The 27,268-nt window shown below is 38.0% G+C and overlaps 1 protein-coding gene across 5 annotated transcripts; it reads left to right on the forward strand.

The window, feature by feature from the left end:
• Positions 1-72: 72 nt before the first annotated feature.
• On the forward strand, positions 73-27,268 carry TEX11 (testis expressed 11). Of its 5 annotated transcripts, none has more exons than XM_085060238.1 (29): positions 73-211; positions 306-493; positions 2,349-2,433; positions 3,614-3,693; positions 4,225-4,305; positions 4,388-4,507; positions 5,448-5,528; positions 7,744-7,829; positions 9,173-9,230; positions 10,009-10,104; positions 11,533-11,614; positions 13,362-13,440; positions 14,128-14,279; positions 15,010-15,095; positions 16,016-16,153; positions 16,429-16,531; positions 17,582-17,706; positions 18,471-18,556; positions 18,687-18,740; positions 19,178-19,218; positions 19,827-19,913; positions 20,997-21,067; positions 21,625-21,741; positions 22,604-22,676; positions 23,044-23,193; positions 24,225-24,333; positions 25,266-25,386; positions 25,748-25,912; positions 26,950-27,268. In XM_085060238.1, the coding sequence occupies exons 1-29, from the start codon at positions 175-177 to the stop codon at positions 27,019-27,021; spliced, it is 2,823 nt and encodes a 940-aa protein (XP_084916364.1). In that variant the 5' UTR covers positions 73-174; the 3' UTR covers positions 27,022-27,268. The 5 variants fall into 5 exon arrangements, 4 of the variants coding, with proteins under 4 accessions (XP_084916364.1, XP_084916365.1, XP_084916367.1 ...); XM_085060239.1 differs by having other exon boundaries at positions 7,744-7,802; XR_014852193.1 differs by lacking the exons at positions 24,225-24,333; positions 26,950-27,268 and having other exon boundaries at positions 25,748-25,882.

A 27,268-nucleotide genomic window follows, 5' to 3' on the forward strand; every position in this document is an offset into this window, starting at 1 on the left:
GCGGAGGGGCGGGGTGGAAGCCCCGGTCAGCCAATCGAAGGTGCGGGAGCCCGTCGGGAGCTCTGTGTCGGGGCGCGCGCAGGCTCTGCGGTGAGTGATGCGCGGCGCGCACGCGCAGTGCGGGGACGCGGGCTCCGCGGCTGGGCGCCCCTGGCGGAGCTGCCGCTGAGGGCCATGGCGGGGCTGCCGCTGCCGCTGCCGGCCCTGGAAGGTGCTGCGGGTCGCGGGCTCTCCCTTCCTGATAAGCGCCGCCACCGGCTGTTGTTGGGCTGTATATCACGCCCCCCTGTCCTTCTGTCTTACAGCGCTGGTGCAGGAGCTGCTGAGGGACGAGGCACCGTCCCGCATTGCCGCCCTCACCGAGGAGTTGTTTCAGGCGGCGGAGAGCATCTCTGAGGAGGATGTAAAGGCGGCGGAGGGAGAGCTCCCCGCTCCCTGCCCGCCTGATGAAACGGGGGGTGCTTGTGCTTCACACCCCACAGCCCTGGCCCAGGTTGGTGCTGCAGCTCTGTAAATACCTGAATACCTGCTGCTTCCCATCCTCTGCGGTGAAGCTGCACGTGTAGCGCTACTGAAATGTCAACAGAAGAGTTCATTTCCTCGTCGTTTACCCTAATAGCGTGAAAGTCCAAAATAAAGTGGGAAATGTTATTTTTTTAAGTCAGTGAAATAATTGCCCTAAATGTAAAAGCGTGTGTGTCATTGTCTCTGCTCTCGGGAGATCCCCACCTGTGTCCAGGTCTGGGGTCACAGACGTGTCAAAGATAGGGATCTGCTGCAGGAAGCTGTGGAATTGATTGAAGGGCTGGAGCAGCTCGCCTCAGTTCAGCCAGAAGAGAAGGCTCTGGGGAGACCTTACAGCACCTTCCAGTGCTTAAAGTGGTTCCAGGAGAGCTGGAGAGGGACTTAGGACAAGAGCATGAAGTGACAGGAAAAGGGGGGATGGCTTCATGCTGAAAGAAGGTTCATTTAGATTAGGTATTAGTGAGATACAGTGAAGGTGGTGAGGCCTTGGCACGGATTGCCCAGAGAAGCTGTGGCTGCCCCATCCCTGGGAGTGTTCAAGGTCAGGTTGGACAGGGCTTGAAGCAACCTGGGACAGTGGAAGGTGTCCCTGCCCATGGCAGGGGTTTGGAACTGGATGGTCTTTAAGGTCACTTCCAACCCAAACCATTCTGCAATGATATCGGGAAAAGTTACTGGTGATGTTAAGGTTTTTATGATTTCAAATTACTAGTAGTCTCTAGTTGTAATTTCATTTAAAAATGCAAGCAGAGAGCACCGATGCGTTAAGAGTGAGAAGTGCTCATTTTGAGTGCTTATGAAAGTTTATCAAGTGGTTGTTTATAATCTTCTTGTTTTTTCCCCTCTCTGTATTTATCTTAGAAGAGTACTTAGAAAGTAGTAAACATCTACTTTAAAAGTCCTTTTCAAAGAGAAATCTGGTGAGTAATATATGAACCTGAAATTAAAAAAAAGACCAGCTGAGATATTGTCTAACTTTTCCCTCCAAAATTATGTTTTAAAGAGAGATTTAATTCATAGCAATTATCAGCTCAGGAAGACTGATTTTGAAAGTCGTAAATATACAAGGAGCAAGATAAGTTAGCAAGTGTCATAACAGAAAGTGTGATTAGTGCACTGTGTAAAGAAATACAAGAACATAAAACTGGTATCCTTCAGTTCTTCCCGATTCAGTTGGGCTAAATTATTTTTGAGGAAAGGAGAAATCATTAGTTTGTAATCTGGCCACTTCAATAAGAGGGCCTATGAACTGTCTCCTAGATAGGCAAGAGTGTATTTGTAGGCAAGATCTATCATGGAAATTAGGATAAAGTGATGGAAAATGCAGCCCCTCAGGGTGGGTTGCTAAAGCAGCTTATTGCCTTTGTGTAGTACTGTATCTTTTTAACAAGAGTGTATAGTCAGTAGCCTTTGTTCTTTGTTTGCTAATACCAAAAGTTTCCCAATGTAGCATTTAAAGTAATTAAACTACTTAGTTTTCTTTTTGATGTGCAAAAGACATGAAGCTTTGCTACAGCTACATTCTCAAACATGATAAGATTCTAAGAGTTAATTTCCAATCTCCCCACATTTTAGGTGAAGAAATGCTACGTGGTCCATTCAGCATGCCTGTTTTCAGGGCACTGTCCAAGATGTCCCTGTGGGATCTTGTGACAGTTTTATGGAAAACTCACATCTAAACTCCAGTGTAAAAGGGAGTTGCATAAATGTGTGGAAAGGCCATTCCTGTGAAACACGTGAAAGATGCTTCCTTTTCCAGCAGTAAATTTCAATGGGATCCACATCCAGAATAAAATTAAATTGAATGAAATTCTCCTATTTAGGTTGAAGAGAGTGCAATCAGCTTGTGGAACTGGACTGTGACCAAACACACGGGTGCTGTCATCAGTGATGAGCAAAGAGCCAAATGTATGTATGTTCTGAACCCTCCTAAATGTGTTCCATGTACTGTAGCATGGAAATTAAACACTCTCTGCTGATAGGCACATAAATAGTGCTGCAAATTTGTTTGGGTCTTTGCAGATAAAGTGTAGAAAGAAAAAAATGTATAGTTGGGCTTGTATAAACAATTCAAGAGGAAGCATCCTGGTGTAATAGCTACCTTCTTGTGACACAGAATCAGTGTAGGCATTCTTATCACTCCCCCTGTCCATGCCAGAGCATCAGTAAAGAGGTGATATGACCAAAGGAAGCTGTAATTTACCTTTTGATACTGTGGCTCTAATCTAAAAATGTATAGAAATAACATAGATGTGAATTTTAGACTGTTGGTTGCTTAATTTATGTCAAGTGAGATTGTTTTTTTAATGTGATCATCTAATCCGTGTTTACGTACAGAAAAATTCTAAGTCCTCATTTTACTGACCTGCTTTAACCAGGTGCACAGCTGGTGGTTTCTCTTAGGCCAGGAGCAGGGCTGGGGGAAAGCAGAACTGAGCATTTGGTCTTTTCCCTCAATGTGTTCTTTCTGTGGTTCTGTGGAATTGCAGTGTCAGGCCTACATTCTTGTCTTGAGGAATTATAGTCAAAATTATGTATAATCTGCGTCACATAAATTATATCAGGTAAAGGGAAAAGGGTAAATGTACACAAAATAGAGCGTGATGTTCTCAGATCACAGCTGAAGGGCCAGGGAGAGGCTGTTTTAAATACATTAAGTAGTGTCTTTTCCACCCTGATGTCTAAGTAAGGCCTCAAAATATTTTTGCGTTTTACTTTGAAACTGTAAAGATTATTAAATTTCATTTTCTTATTTTGCTCAAGGCTATTTTGGGGCTTTCAAGACATGTTACTGTAAGCACATGCAATGTAATTAAGTCTTTGAATACCATGTATTTAACTTAAACGTGCTCTAAATTGTTTAATAGATATTTTAATGAGAATATATTTTTTTCCTTACTGCCTGAAAAGCAATTTTAAGCATCTTGGCTAAAATTCAGATTGCTTTGACTCCTGAAGCTTTCAGACTTTTCTCTCTTGTGGTTTAAAATGCCAAATAGTCTCTCAGATATGGCAGGGCCTGACTTTCTGTAAAAAAAATGAAGTAGAGAAAAGGAAAGTTTTGAATGCCTGCACTGTTTTCTTCCAGTACGGTCTGTTGCTTGCAGACTGATTTGCCTTTGTGAAGGCAGCGATCCTCTGGAGGGAACTATTCGAAGACAAATTTTGGTAAGGCTAATTGTGGGTGAGTAATGAAATACAGTTGAACCCCCAGGGATGTCTTCAAATCTTATTACATTTGCTTTGGAATGGGAGTGAAATATATATCTAGTTCTGGAAGGATAACTGGTGTTTTGGCAGGAGTATTGCTGACTCTCTCTTCTCATCACTTAAGGAAAGATAAGATTGATGATCCCATTTTTTTCTCTTTTAAGAAAATAAAGTACATGCTGAAATGGGACCTGTATTTTACAGGGATACCTTACTGAACCACTGGAGTTAGGAATGTCTGGACAGCGTGGTTAGCATCACTCACAAACTTTCTAGGGTAAAATGTGTTTTGAGCAGTACATTTCTGTATCTTAGAGTATAGTAGGCCACCATAAGTCTTATGCTGCATCTAAGTGTTCAGGACTTCATTCAGAAGTGAGAGTTTCTGGTCAGAAATTGCAGAACTGAAATACCTCTGTCCTGTGCACTAGCAAGATGAGATCTTACATTGCCTCATTTTCACAAAAGACTTACTGTTTTCCCCTTCAGATGTCTATGAAAACTGGGAAAGGATGGATAGATATTGGAAAAGCTGGTCTTGCAGATGGGTTTCTAGAGAATGCCGTGAGTGTAAGTTCTTTTCCAGTTCTAATTTCTTACATACACACCTATTTGTAAGTTCCATGGGTGATGCCTGCCTTTTGTTTTGCAGAGTATAGAAAAGCTGTATGTGAAGCTGCGGAAGGGGAGTGAGGGTGAAGCAGATATTCAAGTGCACAGAGCTGACGTGGAGAAGAGCCTTTTCAAAGTACTGTCTTACCAAGCTGAATCAGTATGTGTTCTTCTCAGCTTTCCATATAAGTCACTAGAGGTATAGAGGGAAACTCTAACCCAGTTATTAGATACCTGAATGGATACCTGAATGCTTGGCATTGAGGACTTGCTGAGGGATATATTTCCTTCACTTAGATGAGAGATAGCAGATCTTGTGTTTGCATTCAGTGTTGCAATCATTTAATGATTTTTAATTTCCTTCTTTATCTCAATAATTTTTGCTGTGGTGTTCATATCTTCTAGTTCAGATTTGTTGCTTTATGATTTGGCTAGCATGGCTGTTTATAAAATAAACAGCTGCCTCTATGAATCAGAAATGGGTCAGTTCCAACAGTGTCCTGTGCTTGACTGGAGAACAAGACAAATAAATGTAATTTAAAGTATACAATTTGGAAATTCTAAGTTTTGAGAGGAGTTGTTTTGCCTGACTGAAGTGTCTGAGAACTCCATCAATATTACAGAGTATTATAAGCATAGGAGTGCAAATACAAAGAATGAGTTTCCTGCATTTGTTGATCATACCACTGACCTCAGTATCGAGAAGGGAAGTGCTATCTCCAAAACTCTCAGGAGTTACCCTAAACAGGACAGAACAATGGCCAAAATTTTAATGTGATCATGGAGACAAAAGTAGAGATGGTATAAATTTTGCTGAACTGTTTTGTATCATCTTAACATCTGAATGATCTTGTCCCATGTCTCTGGCCTTTCCACACTACTTAAGGACTGCAGTGATTTTCTGGATGTCTTTACCATCTGGTAGCATGTAGAAATATACAGAATTATTGCAGCACTGAAAGGACAGATCTCTATTCCCAAACCTAGCTTTATTGCATATGAAAAACCCAAGTTCTATTTTAAAGAATCAAATTTTTTAGTGAATTTTAAAGACCAGTTGCACGCTAACAGTTTGTTGGCATGCTCTGCTTCTTTCTTAGGCAGTTGCTCAAGGGGATTTTCAGAAAGCAGTGATGTGCATGCAGCGCTGCAAAGATATGTTGATGAAATTGCCAAAAGAAGTAAGTGAAATCATCTCTTCTCTATCATTCCAAACTTTGAGAACCTACTTTCCTGTCTATATGTTGAAGGATGACATGTGCCATATAAATTTTTGAAAAGTACTCTGAATTGAAGATCTCTTCTGTGGTTACTTGTCTCTTTGAGATTTTCTTACTAAAATTTTTGCATGGAAACAGCAGAGTTTTTTTCAAAGTGCATTTTCTTTTACTTCTCTTAGATTAGAATTTGAAATAGAATGATAAACCCTTCCAAAACAATGAGAAGACAAATCAGCAAGCAAGGCAAAAAGATTTCTAAATTGCATGTACCACCTACTCTCTACAGAGCCGACTCCATTTTACATCTTGATCTTGTGTATTGCATCTTGTACCCATGTGAACATTTGTGTGGGGACAGATGGGACAAGAGAAGAGCTGAGTTACAAAGTTTTTGATGTGCAAGGCTATCACTACCATCAGTACTAATCTTCATGAAGCTGTAGAGCTATGAAGTGAGGCCTCCCATTGCACTAAACTGTGTTTTTGTAGCTCTTGTGTCACAGAGAAAACAAACTATCATATGCAAACTAGCTTTTTGTTTGCAAAGATAAAAGTCTATTATGTTTATATTAGAATAAACTTCCCAACATTTATTTTCATTTGCTTACATATTTTCCCAATATTTAGGAAACATTTTGTTCCTGTCTCTCTGGTACAGGTAATAAAATTCAAAGGGGCAGATGCAAATTCTGAAAGGAAAATATGGGAAATACAGTTGGAGTTTATTTGGGTTTTTAACCAATTAAACTCCAACTGATTTTGCCTTGCTTTTTGTGATCTTTGGGCCTTATTCAAGTGGGTCTGAGTGACTAAGTCAGTTGCAGAGGTCTAGCTTTGATTGGAATTATAAGAGCAGAGCTTCTTACTGTTGAAAATGCTTGCCAGGATCTGTGCATTCCTGTTCCTCATTTAATTCTAATTTAATTTCATTCTTTCCACTTGAACTCCTTCATTAAATAATATTAAATTTCTCGTGATGAAAGCTCTTCACAAACCAGGAGCACTGATGCAGACAAGGAGAAGCTTCCTGATCATGAGAGAGAGAGGAAATTTACTTCTGTTTTAAAGAATGATATTTAAAAAACGAGAAAAAAGGAAAGAGCTAGTGTTGGCTGGGTGAATTCAAAACTTTTGGACTGCTGGATAGCTCTCAATCCTGAATTCTTCCAGGCTCCCATTGTACCAGAGAGTCCCTGGAGAATATCACTAGGATATTGTTGTGTTGTGGGATGCCAGAGATTAGCTGGAGAGCATTGTGGGTCGTCAATAGTCTATGAACCAGTGCTCAATACAGTAAACTTTCTCTTCTGGAAAGAAAACATTCACAAGTGAACCTGTGAAAAATAAGGTTTCACATCTGAGAGTGATCTTTTTTGTGTTCATGCTTATACCTAGTCTGTGCTTTTGCCTTTGGATTGCAAAGAAATAGTAAATTTGGAGCAAGATGTCGTGCTACCTTTTTCATTTTTGTCTGAGAATTTGAAATCTGCAGTCACTTGCAAAAAGCATCATTTATATTTGGGAACAAAAGATACTGCAGAGGCAAAATGGATGTAAATATTGGCAGCCTGCTAGCATATAAAATGCCTTTTTTGTCTCTTCTTTGGATGACATATGACAGCTGCAAATCATTTCAAAGGAAAAGCAAGTTGTTACGAACAGATGTTGTCAGGGCTGACTGATAGAGCTCTGAATAACCAAGCATTCAAAAGCAGCTTTCTCCTAAAACTTGTAATCCTTTTTTAACCCCAAAGAGACATGCTGGGAAGAAGCCTAACATGGAAGAGGTAGACCCCTCTTCACTTAATTATGTAAAACATTTAAAAAAGATGAGGTTATAGTATTCCAGTTTTTCCTCTCAAGTTTTAATTTTTATTGTTTATTTTTCACCGTTCTAGCATTTTCAGTGTGATTTCTTAAGACACTCTGGGTTCCTCGTGTGTTTCAAGAATCCTGCTGTTTTGTATGTCCTGGACTGCTTAATGATACTTCACTTTCCCACACAATTGATGATTCCATTTTAGTCATGTACAATATCCCCTTGTAAAAGGCTAGAAGTGGTAACAGTGGATGTATCTTTAAAGAAAAATTCATTTTAAAGAATCTGATACTGGAGTGTTATAGATCTAATGATGTTTTAGAAGAACATTATAGAAGCAGGAGTCTTTTATTACAGACCTGTTACCTGTCAGTTCTCTGTTACAATTTTGGAGTGGAAACCTATGAATGCAAGAGGTATGAACAGAGCTCCTTCTGGCTCAGGTAATGTGCAAAAAAATAAAATAAAACAAAACAAAACTCAGCTTTTGAGATGTCAAAATGTGTGTGAAGGAGGGGAGGGAGGGCAAGGGAAAGTAGAGGCCTAATTTAAAATGTGAGAATACAAGATTTTAGCTGAACCAAATTATCTGAGCAGATATTTTGTGATGGTTGTCCTCTATTGCCTAAAATCTATGTCTGTTTTCCACATGTATTTTCATGCCTTTAGAATGAAAGTAATCTTCCAATGGTTCTTGCCAATTCTCTTCCTAACACTTCCTCCAAAGAGATTAGTTTTCTGAAGAGTCCTTGACTGATGAAAGGCACAAACATCAAGGTGAAAAAGGAATGGTTAGAGATGGTTTGGGTAGGATCCAAATAATTATTGTGGTAGTTTTAAGGCTGAGAAAATGCAGGCTGCCAGAAAGAGTATCCTCATGCCATCGCCTCAGCCTCAGTGCAGAAAATTTGGGTTTATGTCTTCTAGTTCTTTTTCTTTTAAATACGTAGAAGAAAATGAAGGGCAGCATATCAAATTCAAAATCATTGTGGTCATATATGTTGTCAAAGAGGATTTGTAGAAATGCTTAGAATTAGTTACAGCTGGTACTTTGGAGATTATTTTATATTTTATTCTTGTGGAAAATTAAATACTGAATCCTGATGACAAAATTTGAAGAGGAAACAAAGCGTTGCAAAGTGCAAATAATAATCTGGAGAAAGAGTGTGGCTCCATCTAGTGGGTTAAAATTTCCCTGGTCTGAGAATGTATTATATTAGAAAACAAAAACCCAGGTTTTTTTTTTTCCTTTCTAACAGTTCTTCATTCACAGCATTTGTAATCAATGGGTTTGTGGAATTATCACTGTTTTTTCTCTTGAGTGCTCCTTTGTGCTGCAATTTAACTTTTAGAAGAAGAATGGGGAATCTTGAGTTCCAGGTTCTGTCTCTGCTATTGATGTACTGGGATCAGTACATCAAGAGCAGAGACCAATCATGTATAGATTTTGTGTATTACTATATTATATGTTAGGTGAGAGTGAAAACACTTGCTTCTTCCAAATCTCCGTGGTTAAAATTGATAAAACCTACTGAAATGTTGGAATAAAAACGTTACAGAATGTGTTGCAACAGATTGAAGACAGTGGTTTGATACAATTTTTTAAGGGTAGAAAGAAACCAAAATTTTCTGTTCTCTAGTAAAAGTGACTACTGAGATTAGTTTGTGTGATATATGTGGTTTCTAACTTTAGGAAGTGGGAAAGGATAGGAATTTTGCACATACCAGAGGGCTAAATTGATTTCTGTCATCTTGTTTAATTCTAACTTTCACTTACTATTGATAGCCAGAGTTATGACATTGGGAAGATGGACATGAAATATTCTGTTGGCAAAGAAATGCGGGTAAGAAATAGAGAAATTTCTTCTTTATAAATAGGAGGATTTTGTTAAACTGACTCCAGTGTATTGTCTGCCTCTTCAGTGCCAAACCTGCCCAGTAATGTCTTGTAAAGTCCTTTTTAGTAGTCTGCTATGAATTTGGCTGAGTTTCAAGTTCAGTTCTTATGAGCAACAGTCACTGATGAGTGCCTTTAAATCACATTTGATTCTACTATTTCACAGAAATCAAAGTGTAGAAAGTAAGGCTGAAGTAGATCCTGAAAGGCCATCTCTTCTTCCATTCCCCTTCTCTTTCAATACATCATCAGTTATAGCTGTGTCATTTTTGGTAGAAGACTCTCTGTCTCCTTCAGAAGTCTATTTATTCTTTTACTTCCGACTGCGGATATGAAGATTTTAATCTCTTCCTCTTTATGTAAATAATTTGTATATTTAGAGTCCATCATCATGTAGGTCTTTGTCCTGTTTTTTTGTTTGTTTATTTTCCTCTGTGAAGTGTGTATCTCCTGTTATTTCAATTTCTTCTTTCATTCTGTTTTTTCCAGTTATCTAATTTTCCTTGCTAGCCTTCTATTTTTCTCTGAATTCTAGTTGATTCGTGTCCTGTGTGTACTGCAGTGCTTCAAGACTGGATATGTTTCAGAAATGAGCAATCACTTGATATTTCTGATACCAGCCAGGCATTTTTTTGACTCAAAGAGCTTTTATTCTTCATGCCCTTAGAACTTAAGTCTTTTGTGTTCATATGCATGTTCATATGTGGCTAGTTTTTTGTTTCCAGGCTAAAGTGCTGCGATTGTTAGCCACGACCTATTTCGAGTGGAATTGCAGTCTGCACCTGGACAAGGCATTGAAAGCCATAAGCTTGGCAAATCAGGTAGCAATGCTTTACTCTACTTATAGACTGCAGAAACTCAGGCATTTATACATGATAATATGTACAACATTAATCACTGGTGTGTTATCCTTGACAACAGATGGAGGTGTGTTTACTTTTTCATACTCCTAAGTATGTTTTGGTGTTCCCAGCTTTTTTTTTCTTGTGTAGAGAAATACTTTACTTGTAGAAGTAGAGCTCTCTTACTAGGTCCTGTCTGTTGATAGTGAGGTCCTTTGATGATGGCATGACAAAAATTTCTCTGACGTGTGAGTTGATACAGGCAGGCAGGCGGGACAACCACAAACCCACAGCTAAAACACAGAGAGTAAAATTTATTTCCTTTACCTCATTATCTGGGGGATCCCCAGAGCAACACCCAGGCAGAGGCACACCAGCAGACCTGAAAAATGAGGTGTATAAACATACCAGCTACCCTGAAGGAAGTTCATATGTCTCTAAGCAGTCATTACAGTGAGGTCTCTTGATCCTGTACAAATTCTGTTTCCCATACAAAGACTTGAATTAATTTTGTGCTTCAATCTTTTCAGGTTGGTGTGGAGTAGATGAAATCTGAGAAATTCCTATTTGTCTTCGGTTGATAATTTAAAAACTTTCATGATCTGTTTTGTACAAAACAAGTTTTAAGTATAAAATTTTGTTTCAAGTGAAAGCTGAATTTCAGTTTTCTGCATGCTGCTTGAATTTTCAGACAGATCATGATGCATATGCTCATGAGATCAGGATAAAAGGCAATGCATTTTTGTCATGCAAATAATGTGCTAATACAGTATCTAAGCCTTTTGTCCTCTTTATTGTTTACTTTTGCAAAGCTTTTTGAGGCAGAAAGTGTTTTTATCATAATTTTTGATAATGTACATTTTGATATTTTGTGAGGGTATGGAAATCCAGAAGAAAATGTTTATTCTAGAGCCTGAAATGTGCATTGTTTTAGTGAGAGCTTTAATATACAGTCTTCATTATTTCCGATTGCTCCCATTCTTGTTGCCCCTTACGTTTCTTCTTTTTATAAACTACTTTGAATTCTGCTCATATTAATCCTAGAATAATCCAGCCAATTCACACATGGAAAAGCAGGAAATATTTCTATCATTCAGTATTGTTCATCTTCTATTTTAAAAATATCAAAAATGAGCCACAGCAAAACGAGAATTTTACGTCTTTTGCTTTCGTTATCCCTGTGGTATTTTCACAGTATAAGAATAAATAATAAAGATGCATGTTGCATTTAGGAAGAAATTATTACATTAGTTGCCTACCACTTGCTTCAGTCATTAAAATGGAACTGAAGATCACAGTGGGGAGTATGTGATTTCTAAATATTTGTATTATGAATGTGCTGTACTCTCACAGGATCTGTGTTCTACAAAGAGCTGTCCAAGTAATGTATTGTTTTTCATTGTGCAGGAGAATTTGCATCCAGCAGGGGTTTTTTTGAAACTTAAATTTCTTCTTAAAAGTGGAGCATCAGATGAAGATATCAACTCAGGTATCACAGCTCTCTCTGGGTTCCACAGTAAGGTCATATTACTCCATATCCAAGGAGACTGCCTGTGTTGTACATAGAAAAAAAATCCTTTTCTTGTGTTTTCGGCAGAATCTTCATTAGTTAAATGTCATTCTGGTTTTGGAGTGTGAGACATAGTAGTCAGTGTTCATAGAGGAGTTATCCAGATGCGGATTTAAATAGCCTTGCTGAAAATTGAAAAGGGGGAAGACTCTGAAGGCTGTTAGAATGAAGACAGTGAAAATATAGCCCTGTAAAGCTGCACTTTATTTTAGACATATGGCTGTGGTTACTCAGAAGGGTGAAGGTGCATTGACTCTTACACAGTCAGCATAGAAGAAGGGCTTGTGAAACATCACTGTTCTCTGTGTGGGATTTTGCAGATTCTGGCCAAGAGACATCAAGTGCTGATCAGTGTGTTGTTATAAACCTGTATTACAAGAGTTTATTTAGTTTATTTAAGTCAAATAAACCCTCTTCTCCTTATTTTTCAATTTTACCACTTGAACAGAACTGATTTTGCTATGAAATGAGAGGATGAGAAAGTTTTTGCCGAGACTTTAATATGGAAAGGATAATGAATGTGTCAGAGAAATTTATTTTCATAAATAATGAAATCTTATGGAAGAGAGGCTTTGTACTCTTCATGGTTGGAAAGCATCAGATGTGTAATGAATAATCTGAGAAATGTAGGATGTGATGAGGAATTTCTTGCAGAGAGCTGAGTGGTTTGAATGCTGCCAGACTAGCAGAAATGGTTACTCTGCTTCACTTCAGATTGCTCCTGGGGAGTTTCAGCCAAATTTCAAGCAGCCAGTTATTTGAAACTTAGTTTTTCAAATAGTTTCAAATAAACATACAGTAGCTGACTTGTGTTCTGCAGTTTGAATTGTGAAACCATAGTTGTCTATCAAAACACACTCAGCTATTGTTTAGTAACACTAAGCCTCTAGTCGGTTTTTCAAGCAAGTTTATTAATAAGTGGATGTCTCTTTTCTTGTGTAGCTGTCAGAAAAGTGTGATGTCCAAGCACTGCAACTTCTCTGTCTTTTGAGTGAAGATTGCTACTAAGGTTTAGGCATTTGACTAAAATGTTGTACTGTGCTCTTGTATCAGCTGCCTTAGAAATGCTTCTTTTAACAATTGTTACAGTCATGTCCCTGTGTATTTCTTCTCTGATCTCAATCCAAGCTACAAATGTATCCATCTTGTAACTAACCATTCAGCCAGACTAACAATTTTAAAACTTCATCTGAGTGGTGTAAAACTGATACCTGCTTATCAGCAGCAGTCAATCCAACAGCTGATGCTAAGGGCATTATGCTGAAGTAGTTCCCATTGCAATATGATACCACACAGCCTGAGCACTAACCTCGGTGTTAGGTTGTTGGTGCTGGATAAGGATGAGACATTTTGATGGAAGGCAGTTTGAGGGAAAAGGTTGTTCTACTAATGCCTATGCTGTTCCTGTTTAAAGAGACAGAGGACTAGAATTCCAGTGCTATCAGTCTGTCACCTTTCTGTAGTACTGCATTAACTCTGCAGTGAAAGGAAAGTCAAAACACAATAGACATTATTCTTCTTTGTGTTGTAGATCTATTACATGGTTGCTGGGTTTTTTTCTGTTTTGTTTCTGTCTTTCAAAGAAGCTGTAAGGGGTAAGTGGTAAATTGAGCAATTAAGTGTCTAAGTTGATTATATAATCTCAAGTGCTTTGTGTTCTGTCTAGCTCTTGCAGAATTCACACACCTTGAGATGTCTTTTGACTCCTGTTTGAATACTGCTAAACTGCTGCTGGAGCATGGAAGGTATGAAAGCATCACTAAGTCGGGTAAACACAATGTTTGGAGTTTTTAGGTGTTTCTTTATAAGCAAAGAACATCTATTATACAATGATGCTTTGTTTTGATTAAAAGCTCACAGAGGTAAGCTAAACAGTTTTGAGAGGGAGCCTGTCTCTTCTATAGCAAGGTGATACTGATTATGGCAGCAATGGAACAGAGTGTGAAATAAATGTAGTGGCAATTGCCAGTGCTGTAGCCTTACTTTGGAATGATTAATTAAACATAACCCTTATGTAGATTTAATGTATGTCTGGAATCATCAGACTGACATCTTTCTTCTAACTAACCCTCAGAATGAGTTTGACGTCCTAGAACCATTCTTGGGAAAAACAGTAAAAGGATAACAAGTTCTTGCAAAATGAACTGGGACGTAAAATTTTACCCTTTTGAATGCTCCATGATGATTACACATGTATATGGTTCTATCTTGAAGCAAATGTGAGGAATAAACTCTTGTGAATACAGTGGAACAAGCATGTGGTAAGAGGAAGCTGCCATTGAATAGATGAACTAACAAATTCATACCTTGATTCATTCTGTCGGTGTGATTGAATGACAAACATGCTGTATGGTGTGAATATGTTAATCTCTAGAATGGAAAATTAACAGCTCTTCTGGTGCAGCCTCTTAAAAATGCATCTCTGTGAATAGGGAATCAGTTGGTTTTGATTTTCTGAAATCTGTTCCTGAACGATTTGAATCTTCACCTGACCTTGGAAAAATTACCCTGCTCCACATCAAGTTCCTGTTGCAGAATAAGAGGGAGCTGCTTGCTAAGCAAAAGATTGAAGAAATTATTATAGGTCTGTATCCATCTTTTACTGCTGTTTGCTGAAAGCTGGATGTAGTTGGCTAAGGTCTTGCATTCTGATTTTCACTTTTTTTGCTTATTTTCATCTTTCTTTCTTTGTGTCTGTTTTCCATTATGTTTTTTTTACTTGGCAACTCTCAACTTCCATATTGAATGACAGTCATGATCAAGCTCAGGGTTAAATTCATTTGCTAGAGCAATTCCTCCTTCTTATTGTAGACTGTGTGTGACTGATACATGTGGGATTAGAAACAGTAACCAGGAGTTCTGTGTAATGTTAATACTTTGTGCATCCAGCCCAATTTATTTTTGTTTGTCAGTATAAGACAGGTTGCTTATCCTTGTTTGAGCAGCTGGATAAGAGTTTATTTTTCAGGTCTGTTGCACCTGTAGCACTGTAGTACTTTTTGACTGTCAGATTGGCTATAAAACAAATCCTATTTTATGTTGCATCTAGATAGGAGCAAGAGGTACATTTACATTGTTCAAGCATGAAAATATTTTTCTCTTACCCATTGGGTTTTTTTTGAGTTTTGGTTGGTTTGGGTTTTTTGTTGTTGTTGGGGTTTTTTTTGTCATAAAAAGGATACAAAGAACTGGCTGCTAGGTGAAACGATTGCTGTGTCCCTGTTTTTTGTTGCAGGCTGTGGGATAGTTCTTAGATGCTTCTCAGTGGGCTTTGTAAAGTTCTTGTAAAGTGATGATTTGCAGTATCTTTTCAGGTCATTATACTGGGAAACAGCTGTTGCCTGAAGTCTTGAATCAGCTGCACATCATCTTGTGGGACAGAGCTGCCAAATATTATGAGGTTTGGGACGAAACAGTAGTGTTCTTATTTATATCTGTGAAAATGAAAATCTTTTTCTGACCTCTTTGATATGTCTATTTTTGGTTAGAGTGCAAACTGTTACTAAGAGCCTTGTTCCAGCTGGCACTAGTTTTATTTTCATCCATCTGGGTGCTGTTTTCAATTACAAAATCAAGTTTCAGGTAGCCTCATCTTAAGGTTTCTGCACGGGAACAGTTATGGCCAGAATTCCTGCTCCAGCTGGTTCCTATATGGCTATGGGGCCTGAAGGGATTCATCCAGGAGTACTCAAAGAACTGGCTGGTATCATTGTGAGGCCTCTCAGTGATTTTTGAATGGTCTTGGGAATCTGGAGAGGTCCCAGTTGGCTGCAATCTGGCAAAAGTTATCCCAATTTTCAAGAAGGGCAAGAAGGACAACCCTGGAAACTACAGACCTGTCAGTCTCACTTCAGTGCCTGGTGAAATTATGGAGATTATTCTGGGAGTTGTTGAAAAACACCTCAAGGACAATGCAGTCATTGGTCACAGCCAGCACTAGTCCATGAGGGGGAAGTCCTGCTTGTCAAACTTGATTTCCTTTTAGGACAAGGTCATCCACCTTGTTGATCAGCTGAAGCCAGCTGATGTCATCTCTTTGGATTTCAGTAAAGCTTTGGATACTGTCTCTCACAGTGTCTAGACAAATTAGAGGGCTGGGCACTCACCAACTGTACAAAATCTAGCATAGGCATGTGCTGGATTCTGTACCTGAAACAGCCTGAACACCTGAAACAGGTCACACTAGAATATCCTTGACTATCTAAATCTCTCAATTGCTATGACCTTTAAAAAAAAAAAAAAAAGGGAAGATATAGGTAGTTTAATCATGCAAATATAGTCATGTTTGTTTGGGTTTTATTTTGTTTTTATATTTTCTAGGAGAAAAACTATTCTGAAGCCCTTCACTGGTACAATTATTCTGTCAGCTTCTATACACCTGGGCAGATAGATCAGAACTTGGCTAAGCTGCAGAGGAACATGGCTTCTTGCTATCTTCATCTGAAACAACTTGACAAGGTATATTACATACATATGTAGAATAGTTATTGTATTTGTTTGCATTGCTTTTATTTTTGAGGAATTGGCTCTTTCCTTTCTGGCCAGCCTTTGGTGCGATCTGCTCTCATCACTTTTTTTTCAAGGGCAGATATTGCCCAATGAAACACCTTGAGTAATTCTATAAATATCAGCCATGTGACCATTTTTCTATCTTTTTTATCTCTTTTATTGCAAATGATACACTAATTTAAGGTGATGTTGTACTGATTGCCTTTAATCTCTCCTGTGAATAGGCTAAAGAGGCAGTTAAACAAGCAGAGAGGTGTGATCCAAACAGCATCTTTACTAAGTTCAGTGTCTATAAGATTGCAGTGATGGAGAACGATACTGATACAGGTAGAATGTGAAAGTCAAAGGCTCCACTACAAGGAGCAGAAGTGCCAAATATATTAAAAAATACTAGTCAGCTTTGGACTGTTCATCTTGAGCAAAACACAGTGGAGGGTAGCTAGAAGAAGGGTGTCTAAAGTTATTGAAAATGTCAGGCTGTAGATTTAAGTTGTAAAAGCGGGATTTTTTTGTGCACACAGTATGTAAGATGCAGAGTCCATTCCTATATTTGATATTGTTTGGATGGAGCCTCTGCCTAGGGAGTATAATCTTCCCATGGGCAGAAGCAATAGTGGCATCCCAGGGTGAGAATCACTGTGTACTTTTTGTATGCATATACAGTATGAACCTTAAGGGAACCATTATTGATGCTTTTAATTTCTCTGGACAAATGGAGCCTAAAGTTACCAAAAAATACATGAATTATTGAGATGACTTACAGAATGTTGTATCTCTGTAGCCTCTTTCTCCTTTATAATGAGTTCTGCTCTTTCATATTTTAATGAGGATCTTTGCTCAAGTAATGAAAATTGAGAAATACAGTCTATAGTTACTTAGAATACAGAATAATGTGCAGAGCTTATTTTCCAATGAGTTCTTTGCCATTTAATTATTCTCCATACGTCTTTTATTGACAGTATAATTTGTTCACATAATATAGAGTGGGAAACACAGCACAGTATGAGCATAAAAGCAGTGGCACCCTTAGCATAAGCCAAGATGTGGGAGCTTGGAATGATGCCCAGAAAATGTATTAGAGAAAGTCTTCTGTCTTTGGTAACAAACAGTTACTTAGCAGAACAAAATTAAGTATGTGAGATGAGTATCATTTGTATGGCATCTTTGTTTCCTTAGATTAGTAGCTTGGAAAGCTTTTTGGCACCTCCCTAGGAAGAAATGCATATTTGTGGAGAAATGCTGGTATGGTCAGGTTTTCTTGTCTTGGCTTTTCATTAAAAAAAAAAAATAGCCTTTCATAAATGATTAAAACAGTAGAACTTTACACCTTCCAATTGCTTTTATAAAAATGGTGCTTTTTCCCTCTGTATCTTTCAGCTGTGGAAGCAGTTATTGAAATGGGGAAGCTAGCAGAAAAGCCATCAGCACATGAAGACAAGCTGAGAGTGGATAAAAATACAGGCAGTAACCTCTTGAGTTTAGCTGCCCAAATTGCTTTAGAGGTAGAGCAGATAATGTTGTCTTTACTTTGCTTTATTGATATAAGTAGGACAGCTGTAACCTCTTTAACCTGGCCTAGTTTTAATATTCCTCTGTTTTTCTTGGATTTCTTAGTATTTCATGCTTCCACAACAAAGGTCTTGCTCAAATGTGTTGTGTAATCCAAAGCAGAAATGAATTTAATGTAGAAAGAAGTGGTATCTTTTAAAATTTTGACAGGAAAATTAAGAATTCTGAGTTATAAATGTTGTCATTTGGATATTACACGATGTATTTCTGTAAAATTCTCCTTAGCAAAAAGTTGCGTCTTCTTCTGCCTCTGGGATTTGATCTTTGATGTGAGAGGAGGAACCTGTGTATAAAATACACATAAATCAATAATGAAAGTCCTTTGTCCCTCCTGTTTGCCTCTTGGTTGGTGGCCTGAGTGATGTCTGAACTGGCTGATTGCATTTCAGGCTATTAGGGCTTTGTTCATAGCCCTGTGAGGCATGAAAGCCTTACCAACCTCTACTAGTCCTGCTCTTGCCACAGGCTGTTTGTGCAGGGAATCATATGATCTCTCCTTATAGTTTTCTCTGCACTCTCAGGCAATTCTGTGCATAGTCCTTTGTTCTTTTTCCTGCTAGTAGACTGCACAGACTTGGAATATGTTGTTGCTTTGGGGTTTGTTTTTGTTTGGGTTTTTGTTGTTGTTTTGGTTTGGGTTTTTTTGTGGTAACTGAGGTAGTGCAGTATATACAAAACATGTTCTAATTCTTTTCAGAATGACCAGCAAATTGTGGCTATCAAAGCTTTGGAGTATTTGTCTGAACATTTACAAGACTGCCGACAATTATTTGCAGCCTTAAAGTAAGAATTCAATATAGTTACAAGGATAAGCATAAGGAAGAAAAGTGGGATCCTTTCTGGAAAACTAGGGCAAAGTACACTGTTGAAAAAAAAATCTTGTTTCTTCATTGCTTGTTTTTTTCATATTTAGATGTTTGGTTCGTCTGATGTTATCAAAAGTCACGGCAGAAAATGAAGAGAAAAGGTGGGTGTGTTTGAAAAACCATTTTCTTATGATGGTTATGTTGCTAAAATTGTGTCATGTTTTCTTTCTGGGCTTTTTTCCTGCAGAGTAATGAAGAGATTATTTTTTGTGCTAGTAGAAGTCCACCCAGATGTGTTTCCACCTTGACCTAATGACATCACACAGGAACATATTTTCTACTTGTATAAACTTTTTTTAAAGTATTTGCTCTTTGCCTTCCTCTTTGGTTAACACATATGCCTGTCAGGTATTTTTAATGAAGGATGTGAACTAAGCAATCTCTGTAACTTTGACACTAGTGGGATATCTTTCAGTAGTTCCAAGTGACAAGAATGGATACATCCATAGCTGGGGAAATATATTCCAACAAAAATAGTGTGTTCTGTTGAAAAAAAAATTAATTAATTTTCTATACCTAAATTTTTCCTCCATTTTAGAGATGAAGATATCAACTCAATAATGACCTACTTGAACTTGGGTATGTTTTTGTTTTAGTTGCATTTTCTGAAGTTTTTCCATATGTGAACATTTTATGATATGATTAGGTCCATACCAATGAAATATTTAGACTCCTTATTTCAGTCCAGGCTCCCAGCTTCCCAGTGAAATCAATGAAAATTAAAGCTAGTGATTCAATAGTGTTGTGAAGTTAGATCTCAGTGCTACAGGTTTTTGCTATCAAAAGCTTGCAGTACCACTGCAAGTAGAAGAGATTGAAGACTAGAATTCAATTAATAAAAGGTTCCTAGAAGAAAGGCCTCAAATCTGTAATTAAATTTAAACCCCCTTAACTTCTTATGAAATTAAGTAAAACACCTCTGCATTAGACTTCAGTGTCAGTAAACTTAGAAGAGGCAGTACTTGTTGGCATCTTCTCTAAAATGCTGTTAGAGACACCTTTTGGTTTTTTTTTTAATAGGGCTTTCTGGTGAAGAATATTAGATTTAAGTTGTGAGAGTAAGCCTGCATTAGGAATTACATGGGAGTTTTGGAAACCTTTGTTTTGTAGTGTAGGGGTTAGACCTGAAATGTTTTTATTCTGCTTAGAAAGTGGCACTTTTATATTGAATTATATGTTTTCTGCAGCTCACAAGAAACTTGCTGAGTCTTTCACAGAAGAGAAATTTACAGGGGACATGAGGATCCTTGAAGCTCACTGGTTTAGAAAAGTTGGTAGGTTGCACTCTCAAAACCTAAATTCAATCTCCTCTCTTTATTGGTCCTTTAAATCAGCAGCCCTGCAGTTTGCTTTGAACTGCAGACTGTGAAATCTTAACAGCAAATATTATCACAGATAAAGTGGTTTCTAGTGGCACATGCAGCTGCCATGGAGCTGCCCTAAGCATTGTGCATAGTGTTGTCTCTGGGTCCTCATTTTGTAGTCTTTGTTACAGTGTTTTGGTAAAGGATTAGTGCATTTGCTGTCTATAAATAAAAATAGGAGTGTACGGTAACAGGTTGAACCAATTTTTCAGATCCTTGCTTCTGTCCGAGCATACAGGAGAGAAACCAGTTGCAATCAATATCAGAAGACATCTGCTTTTGCACACCTCCTCACAATGTAACTGTGCTCCAATAAAGAGTAGCATGGGACAGGGAGAAGCAGCAGAGGTCAAATGCAGTGACATGAGTGACATGAATGGAATCTATAGTGACCATGACCTTTCTAAGGCAGCATTCTCATTCACAGGATAAACAATTCAGAGACTACAAAACACGTCCTATGGAATAAATTAATGTGGAAGTTGCTGTAGAATCTAAATATTTAATTGGGTCAAGTTCTCATACATAAATAATTTGATTGCCTTTAGATGCTCCATGTACTACTCCGAACTGTGTGCTTAATTGCCCCGTACTTGACCTTGCTGGGTTAAAATGAAGAATGGTTCAAGATGTTGTGGTTTTTTTCCTTTTTCTTTGTTATTTGTCTTGGGAGTATTGTTCAATACTTTCACTCATGCTATCTTTGTTAAATAATATAAGAAAATGCTTGTCCCAGCATGCTTTTGTGAATAGGGCGTGTCATAAAATGGACGCTTGGTTGTGATGAAATTATCAAGGCAAAATTTGAAAGCAGGAATAAGCTGTTTTACCAAATCACCAGTATTTCTTGCTGTTGTTAAATGAGCTGTTGATGACATATTGGTTCAGAAATAGAATTGTAAAACGTGAACTGCTTGTGGCTAGAGATTAGATGGGCACACATGTAGCAGTGCAGATTTTTATTCTAGTCTCTACTTTTTATGTCTTTGTTAGCTTGGAATTTAGCTGTACAGTTCAAGGACAGCCCTGAAAAGATGCGGGATTTTTTTGTACTGTCGTTCAAGGTACTTACTTTTGCTCATAGTGTTTCTAGTTGAGGCATATTTTCATTTGTCTAGTTCTTTTAGAAGTCACATCCATGATTTGAGTATCTCCATGGAGACATGCTTGTTTGCTCTGAAGATGGAGCATTTTTGTCACAAGGAGATTGACTTGTAATACAAAATGTGTGCATTATTGTCATAGTTAACATTCTGTTTCTTAAGAATGTAATAAATTTAAAACTTCAATGAGAAGTTTCTAAAATAAATGGATTTTGATGTTTGTAAACTGTATTGTTAATACAAACATGTGAAGTACTTGAGTTCTAATCTTTATGCAGAACTTCTACCAACACTCAGTTTTGTATGTATTTGTAGAGAGGGGACTCCAAATCTGCTTTACACTTTATATTTTAAAAATCTTTTTGTATAATTGTACAAGTGAAATTGCAACATGAATATATACTACTCATGACTGATTCCTGCAAATGTCATAGAGGAGGGTCAGCAATCATCTGTTCACAAGCAAATTGCTCTATATGGGTAAAATTCTCATTACCTTTTCCTATTTTTGGTGTCAGTTGTCCCAGTTTTGTCCCTCTGACAAAGCTGTTCTAATTGCTCAGAAGACATGCCTATTGATGGCAGCTGCAATTGATCTGGAGATGGGGAGACAACGAGAAACACCTTCAGAACAGGTAGGGCAAAACCTGTTAACTGTTTCTCTATGGACTAGTGTAGCATTTGTTTCCTTTTGATTTCAAAGTCTTAGTTTTTGCATTTAGAACGGGTTATTGAGAATGTAAGCAAGGGAATATTTAGTAGTTAATTAGAATTGATGTACCTTTCCCAACAATTGTAAAGGTTGGATTTCTGTAAATTAGTTCAGTGTATTTGAATGGGTTTGTATCAGTAAAGGGTCATGGCAGTATCTTCTCTTAGAGGAATTTCAGTCTACAATATATATATATTGTAAGGAGTCTGCTGCTAAATGTGGGTTAGTCGGAAAGACAATTACTGCTGTTGTTGAAAGTAGTTACCACTGTGGTTGTGATAAAGGTCACAATTTTTTTGTTTTGTTTTTATGCATACATCATTCTTTTTTGGGTGGGGGGCGGGGAGGAAGAGGGCAGAGTGCTTACTGTGGTAAGAAGATTAAGAAAAAAGTACAGTGGTTGTGAAGGAGGTACGGAAGTCTGGTATGGAGTGATTGCAGAAACTTATTTCTGTGGAGGGCAATGCACAGCAGCTTGTGTTGTGGCATTTAGTGTTTTGTCAGTCTCAATAGCACTATTTTATGCTTGGGAGCTAAAACAGTTATGTCCTATAGGAACATATATGGCTCTTTCTGGGCCAGTGAAATGTTCAGTGTGAAGTGGCTTTGTCTGACATGTGGAGGTCTTTGAAAAAGAGAAAAAAACAACAAAAAACCCAGTAACTGGTGTAGGGGATTTACTAACTAGGCTGATTGTTAATTTATTTTATAGTTAGTTCTGACATAATTATTCCTTTTGCTTTTAAAACTATGATGAAAATAACCTCTTAAATTTTGTGAAATAGACGGAGCTTTTTAGTCAGGCCCTTCAACACCTTCAGACATGCAAGGAAATATGGAAGGTGCTGAAATTAACAGGTGAGCTACCTTTGTCTGTTCAACATATGTAACTCTGAGACTTAGTCACAATATTAATGAAAAATACATAGCATGTTGAATTGCTGTCTCAGATGGATATTATTGGAGCAGATAGATGGCAATATGATAAAAGCTGGTATGTTAAGTGACTGTTAGCCTAGCAGATGCATAGTTCGCTTTATTTGGTAGGTTATTGGTAGAAAAATTCCATTAGGTATTCCTTGAATGGCAAGTTCCACTTCCTCTACTGTTAAATCTGAGTAGCTTAATGGGTTTCCTGCCTGTTGGAAGCAAAATACCTTATAGTACACCCTGTGGCTTTGAGAGAATTCATCATTACATACAGGTGATCCTGTCTCTTTTGTAGGAGATTTTGCTAAAGACCCAACAGACACATTGTTGCTGCTTTACGAATTTGAAGCAAGATCCAAACTGAATGATCCAACACTTCACAATCTTATGGAGTCAGTTTGGGAGCAGCCACAAATAGAGATCAAGACACTTGAAATCATTGCATGTAAGGACTTTTATAGATCTTCAAGTCACAAAAAAAAAGGAACAAAAACTTTCATTTCTCTTTCCTGTTCTTTTGAGGTGACAAAGATTATCATGTATTGCACAACATGCAGAAAATGGATCTAACCATATGTTATTTTGTCCTGAAGCAAAGGTGCTGAGGATCTCAACAACATTAGGAAAGCTGTGTTTTGAACCATAAATGTGGTTCATATGATGTGGCTGATGAACCAGAAAGTTGCCATATCCTTCCATTTCTAGACTCTGAGACACTTATAGGTTGTGAGTCTGGAAAGGATTTTTCACATAAATTCTTACAAGCTCCAAACTGGCAAAGACCAGAGAATGAGCCTTGCTGATTCATGCCACAATACAGAAGTTTTGGTGTGTTTGGATTTTGCCACTTACTTAAGCCACTAAGGTAACATCAAGTTTCAACTTAAAGTTTTTATAGTCAATTTGTAAACAGCACTTCTCTACACTATGCCATACTTTCATCACAAAGTCCTAGTCGTGAAAACCTCCTTGAGAATCTAGAGCAGGATCCAAGAGAGATGAGGAGCATTTAGAACTACCATGGCAAAACTTTGGAGGGTGTGCTGTAGGATTGCATAAACTCCTTCTGATCTCCTTGTCCTGAGGCAGTACACTCCTGGGCCTGGAGACACCAAGCTGACATCCTGCTCCTGCCTAAGTTTCCCGTCTGGATTTTCATGTTCAAGAAGGCAAACAAAAGTCTTTCGACAGTGCCCTCTGCCACAATATTCTTGGATTACTGCATTGGAAGGAAACAACAGTGAATTATGAAACTTTCTGTGCTTCTACCTTGTCCTCATTGATAATGTGCTTAGTGAGAAAGAGGGAGAGAAGCATGAGCTTGTGACCAGCCCAGGCATTAAGCAAATCTCTTTTCAGTTGTTTTTCACAAGGGGTTTGGCAACAGGCTGTAGTTTATTTTAGTGACCTGTGAGATTGAAAGTCTGACTTCAGTAATTTATCTTTTCTTATTCTCTATTTCTTTTTACTTTGAAGCATTAGCAATGGAATCTCCAGCTCGGTATCCTGTACTGTGTAAGAAAGCTCTCAAGAGTGCACTAAACCTTCACAGAAAGCAGGCTGTCATTGATGCTGTGAAATTTAGGTTAGTGTTACCATATAGCTTTGCCATGAGCCTGTGACTGGAAATGCTGACAGAAAATAAAGCCTGCAATTTGAAAAAGAAAAAAGTGGGTTTTAGTTTATATGCAAGGTTCCACTTCTTGCTGGCCAACCAATGTACCTTTGAAGGATGACTGTCGAATAGATGTTTTAACTGCAGTTTGTTTATTTGGCATATTTTCTGGCACAGTCTTACTTCTAATAAATTAATCTATTGAGGAAGGGAAATGAAAATTGGATCCAGAAGAGGTCTCTGGTTGTTTCTTGTGAGAAAGGTATTCATTTCAAATGTTACTCTGCAGTGGTGAGCTAGGTGTTTCAAAGACAGTGAAGAGAAATTAACGGTTGAGGATAAAGCTGTGAGTTGTGACATCTGTAAGATCTGATGCCATAGTACATATGTGATTTATTTAGCATATTTATGTGTTACTTATTCTTTCCAAGTTCCTTGAAGTAAGCACTTGGCAAAGGCAACTGTTAATATTGCCTTTCTCACTTCACACTGAGAAAGACAGAGCTGTTTTCAGAACTCTGTATTTGTTACTGATTTTCTGAGGATGCTGCCTACATAGCTCTTGTTGGTGAAGTTAGAAAAGATACTTTTTTCTTGCTGTCATGTGTAGCACCCTAGGAAATACTGAGGTTTTCCTTCTGTGTTACTGTAGAGACCAGCAACAAAAATAATTAAGTACTAATTGCTCTTGGCTCTGTTTGTTTCATAGTTAATATGAAAAAGATCTGATACTAGGAAAATGTATGTTTCTGCTACAAGAATGTGAGTGTACTAAGCACCAAGGTAGACATGTCTGTCTGGCAATCATAGAGACATAACTCAGTGTGTTACTGATACTAAACAGAAACTGTTTGTGCACATAATATTTAATATTTCCTCTTTTGCTCTCTTTCAATTCTCAGCAAATGCTTACATAGTTTGATTAACATTTCTTTGCCGACTGGATTAACAGACTTGGATCCCTGTATACTGCAGGAGGTGTGGGATTACTTTGAAGATGCTCTGAGTGTAGTCAGCAGCACAGTAAGTTGAACAGGAAGCCAAGAGGTTGGGAGATGATCCTGAGCACATTTAAAAAAAAATCTCATTAGACTGAGAATCATTAGTAAAAGGAGCATTATATAGTGTTATATGTGCAGCTGCTAAGACTTCTTCAGTAAAAGATAGACTGAAATTACCTCAAAAGAAATGTCTCTTGGATATTTAGGACGGCATTAGAAATTGCCTTGGATTTTGTAAGGGCTTTTTCTCCCTTGGCTTAGGAGGAAAAAAACCCAACTGTTTTCTTACTCTAAAATTAAACTCTCACACACTCTCGACTTGTCAGTTTCAAAGTGAAGATTCTATTTTCTGATGAGCTGCTGCTGCTTGTTTGCTACCTCAGGATGGTTACCCAGAGATGGAGATCCTTTGGTTGATGACAAGAGCCTGGAATACAGGAATATTTCAGTATACTGTTGGTAAATACAAGGAGGCTGAGCAGTGGTGTGGATTGGGAATGCGTTTCCTCAATCACTTAGGATCTCTGAAGAAAAGCTATGAAGGCCATGTAAGTGTGCACAGGGGAATTTGAGGATAAGGGATCAGATGTCTGGCCTGAGTTTGGGATGTGGATCTGGGTGAAGAAACCACTGATGATGATCTTTAGAGTTTCAGGAAAATCACAGTACCTAAATATTTTGGGGGAGCCTGATGCTAAAAGATTTTTTCAAAGTGAGGCCAGAAAAGTTTTCATAGGCAATAGAAAGAATAATGTAGCATTGTTTTACTGGAAGGATGATGTAAATGGGTGTCTGGAAATAAACTTCTGTCTGTTTGTGGCCATGGGAGAACCTTGTACCTTTGCCTGCTTTAACTAAAGTCAAGGTGCTGCACCAGTTTACTTAAATCAGCTATTATATGAATACTTTCAAGCTTGGTTTCTAGTATAATCTAATGTCTTATAAGTAGGGTTTAAGTTGGTGTGAAGAAAATCACTAAAGCTCATCTACTCAGGTGTAGCTTAGCGCCTTCCTGTGAGGGAGAAATTTCCAGGTTAGCACCTTTGTAGATGACACTGCAATGACACTTTTTCTTACTGTGTCACAAGTAAGCTGCTTTCTACAGCTTTTGGCTGGTGCTCTGTCTGGATTGCAGCACACTGCAGCCTGGCTGGTGTCATCATTCATTCTCTTGTGCACAAACTGAGCAATCAAGGGGTTGGCTGGAACTCTTACACCATTTAAAATGCATCAGTTAAGACAATAAGAGGTGACAATAGCAAGTCCTTTCCAACCTCAACATCAACTCCCAACTTCTGTGATTTGGGGAATAGGTTTATGCACTGATGTAAGACTCAGATATAAACCAAGCTTGATGAATGTGTAAATAAAATCACTTTTGTTAGGTTGCACCAATCTATATTTTTCTAAACCATTGTATTTAAACCTGTGCCAAAAATCTTTACATCAATCTGAAATTTGAGGTTTAGAAGTTGGTGGTAGTCTCCCACCCATTCCCTTGGTTCTGTTCCCTGTCACTTAGTTGAATGATACATTTTTATCCATCCTTGTTGACAACTGAAACTGTGCTGCTTGTATTCTCCAGATGACTGGCCTTTATAGCGAGGTTCTGGACAAACTGGACAGAGCAAAAGGGTTTATTCCAAATGAAGAATAGTGACAGCCACAACCACAAGAAAAGGAAAGCAGTCTCTCTTAGAAACATTCTGCTGAATGGAAGAGACCATTAGCTCTGTGGAGGCACAGGGTCATGGGAGCAGTGGCAAAGAAACCAGGATTTCCTTCTTGTTGGCAAAGAAGTTATGTACTTTTTAGGAAGTGTTATTCAATAAATGTAATTGTTTTCCTCTAGGGAATAATTTTCATTCTCTGGAGCTATTTAACAGTTCGAGTTAAATATTTAA

This window comes from Lichenostomus cassidix, chromosome 4A (assembly GCF_008360975.1).
Source record: "Lichenostomus cassidix isolate B80296 chromosome 4A, HeHo_3.0, whole genome shotgun sequence".
NCBI lineage: Eukaryota > Metazoa > Chordata > Aves > Passeriformes > Meliphagidae > Lichenostomus > Lichenostomus cassidix.

What these genes read in the sequence shown, in the direction of transcription:
- TEX11 (XM_085060238.1), top strand. Translation starts at nt 175, where the DNA reads ATGGCGGGGCTGCCGCTGCCGCTGCCGGCCCTGGAAG. An exon ending in CAGAGCTCCTTCTGGCTCAG is followed by an intron (nt 7,830 to 9,172) that starts GTAATGTGCAAA and finishes TACTATTGATAG; the next exon opens with CCAGAGTTATGACATTGGGA. An exon ending in CTGCTGCTGGAGCATGGAAG is followed by an intron (nt 13,441 to 14,127) that starts GTATGAAAGCAT and finishes CTCTGTGAATAG; the next exon opens with GGAATCAGTTGGTTTTGATT.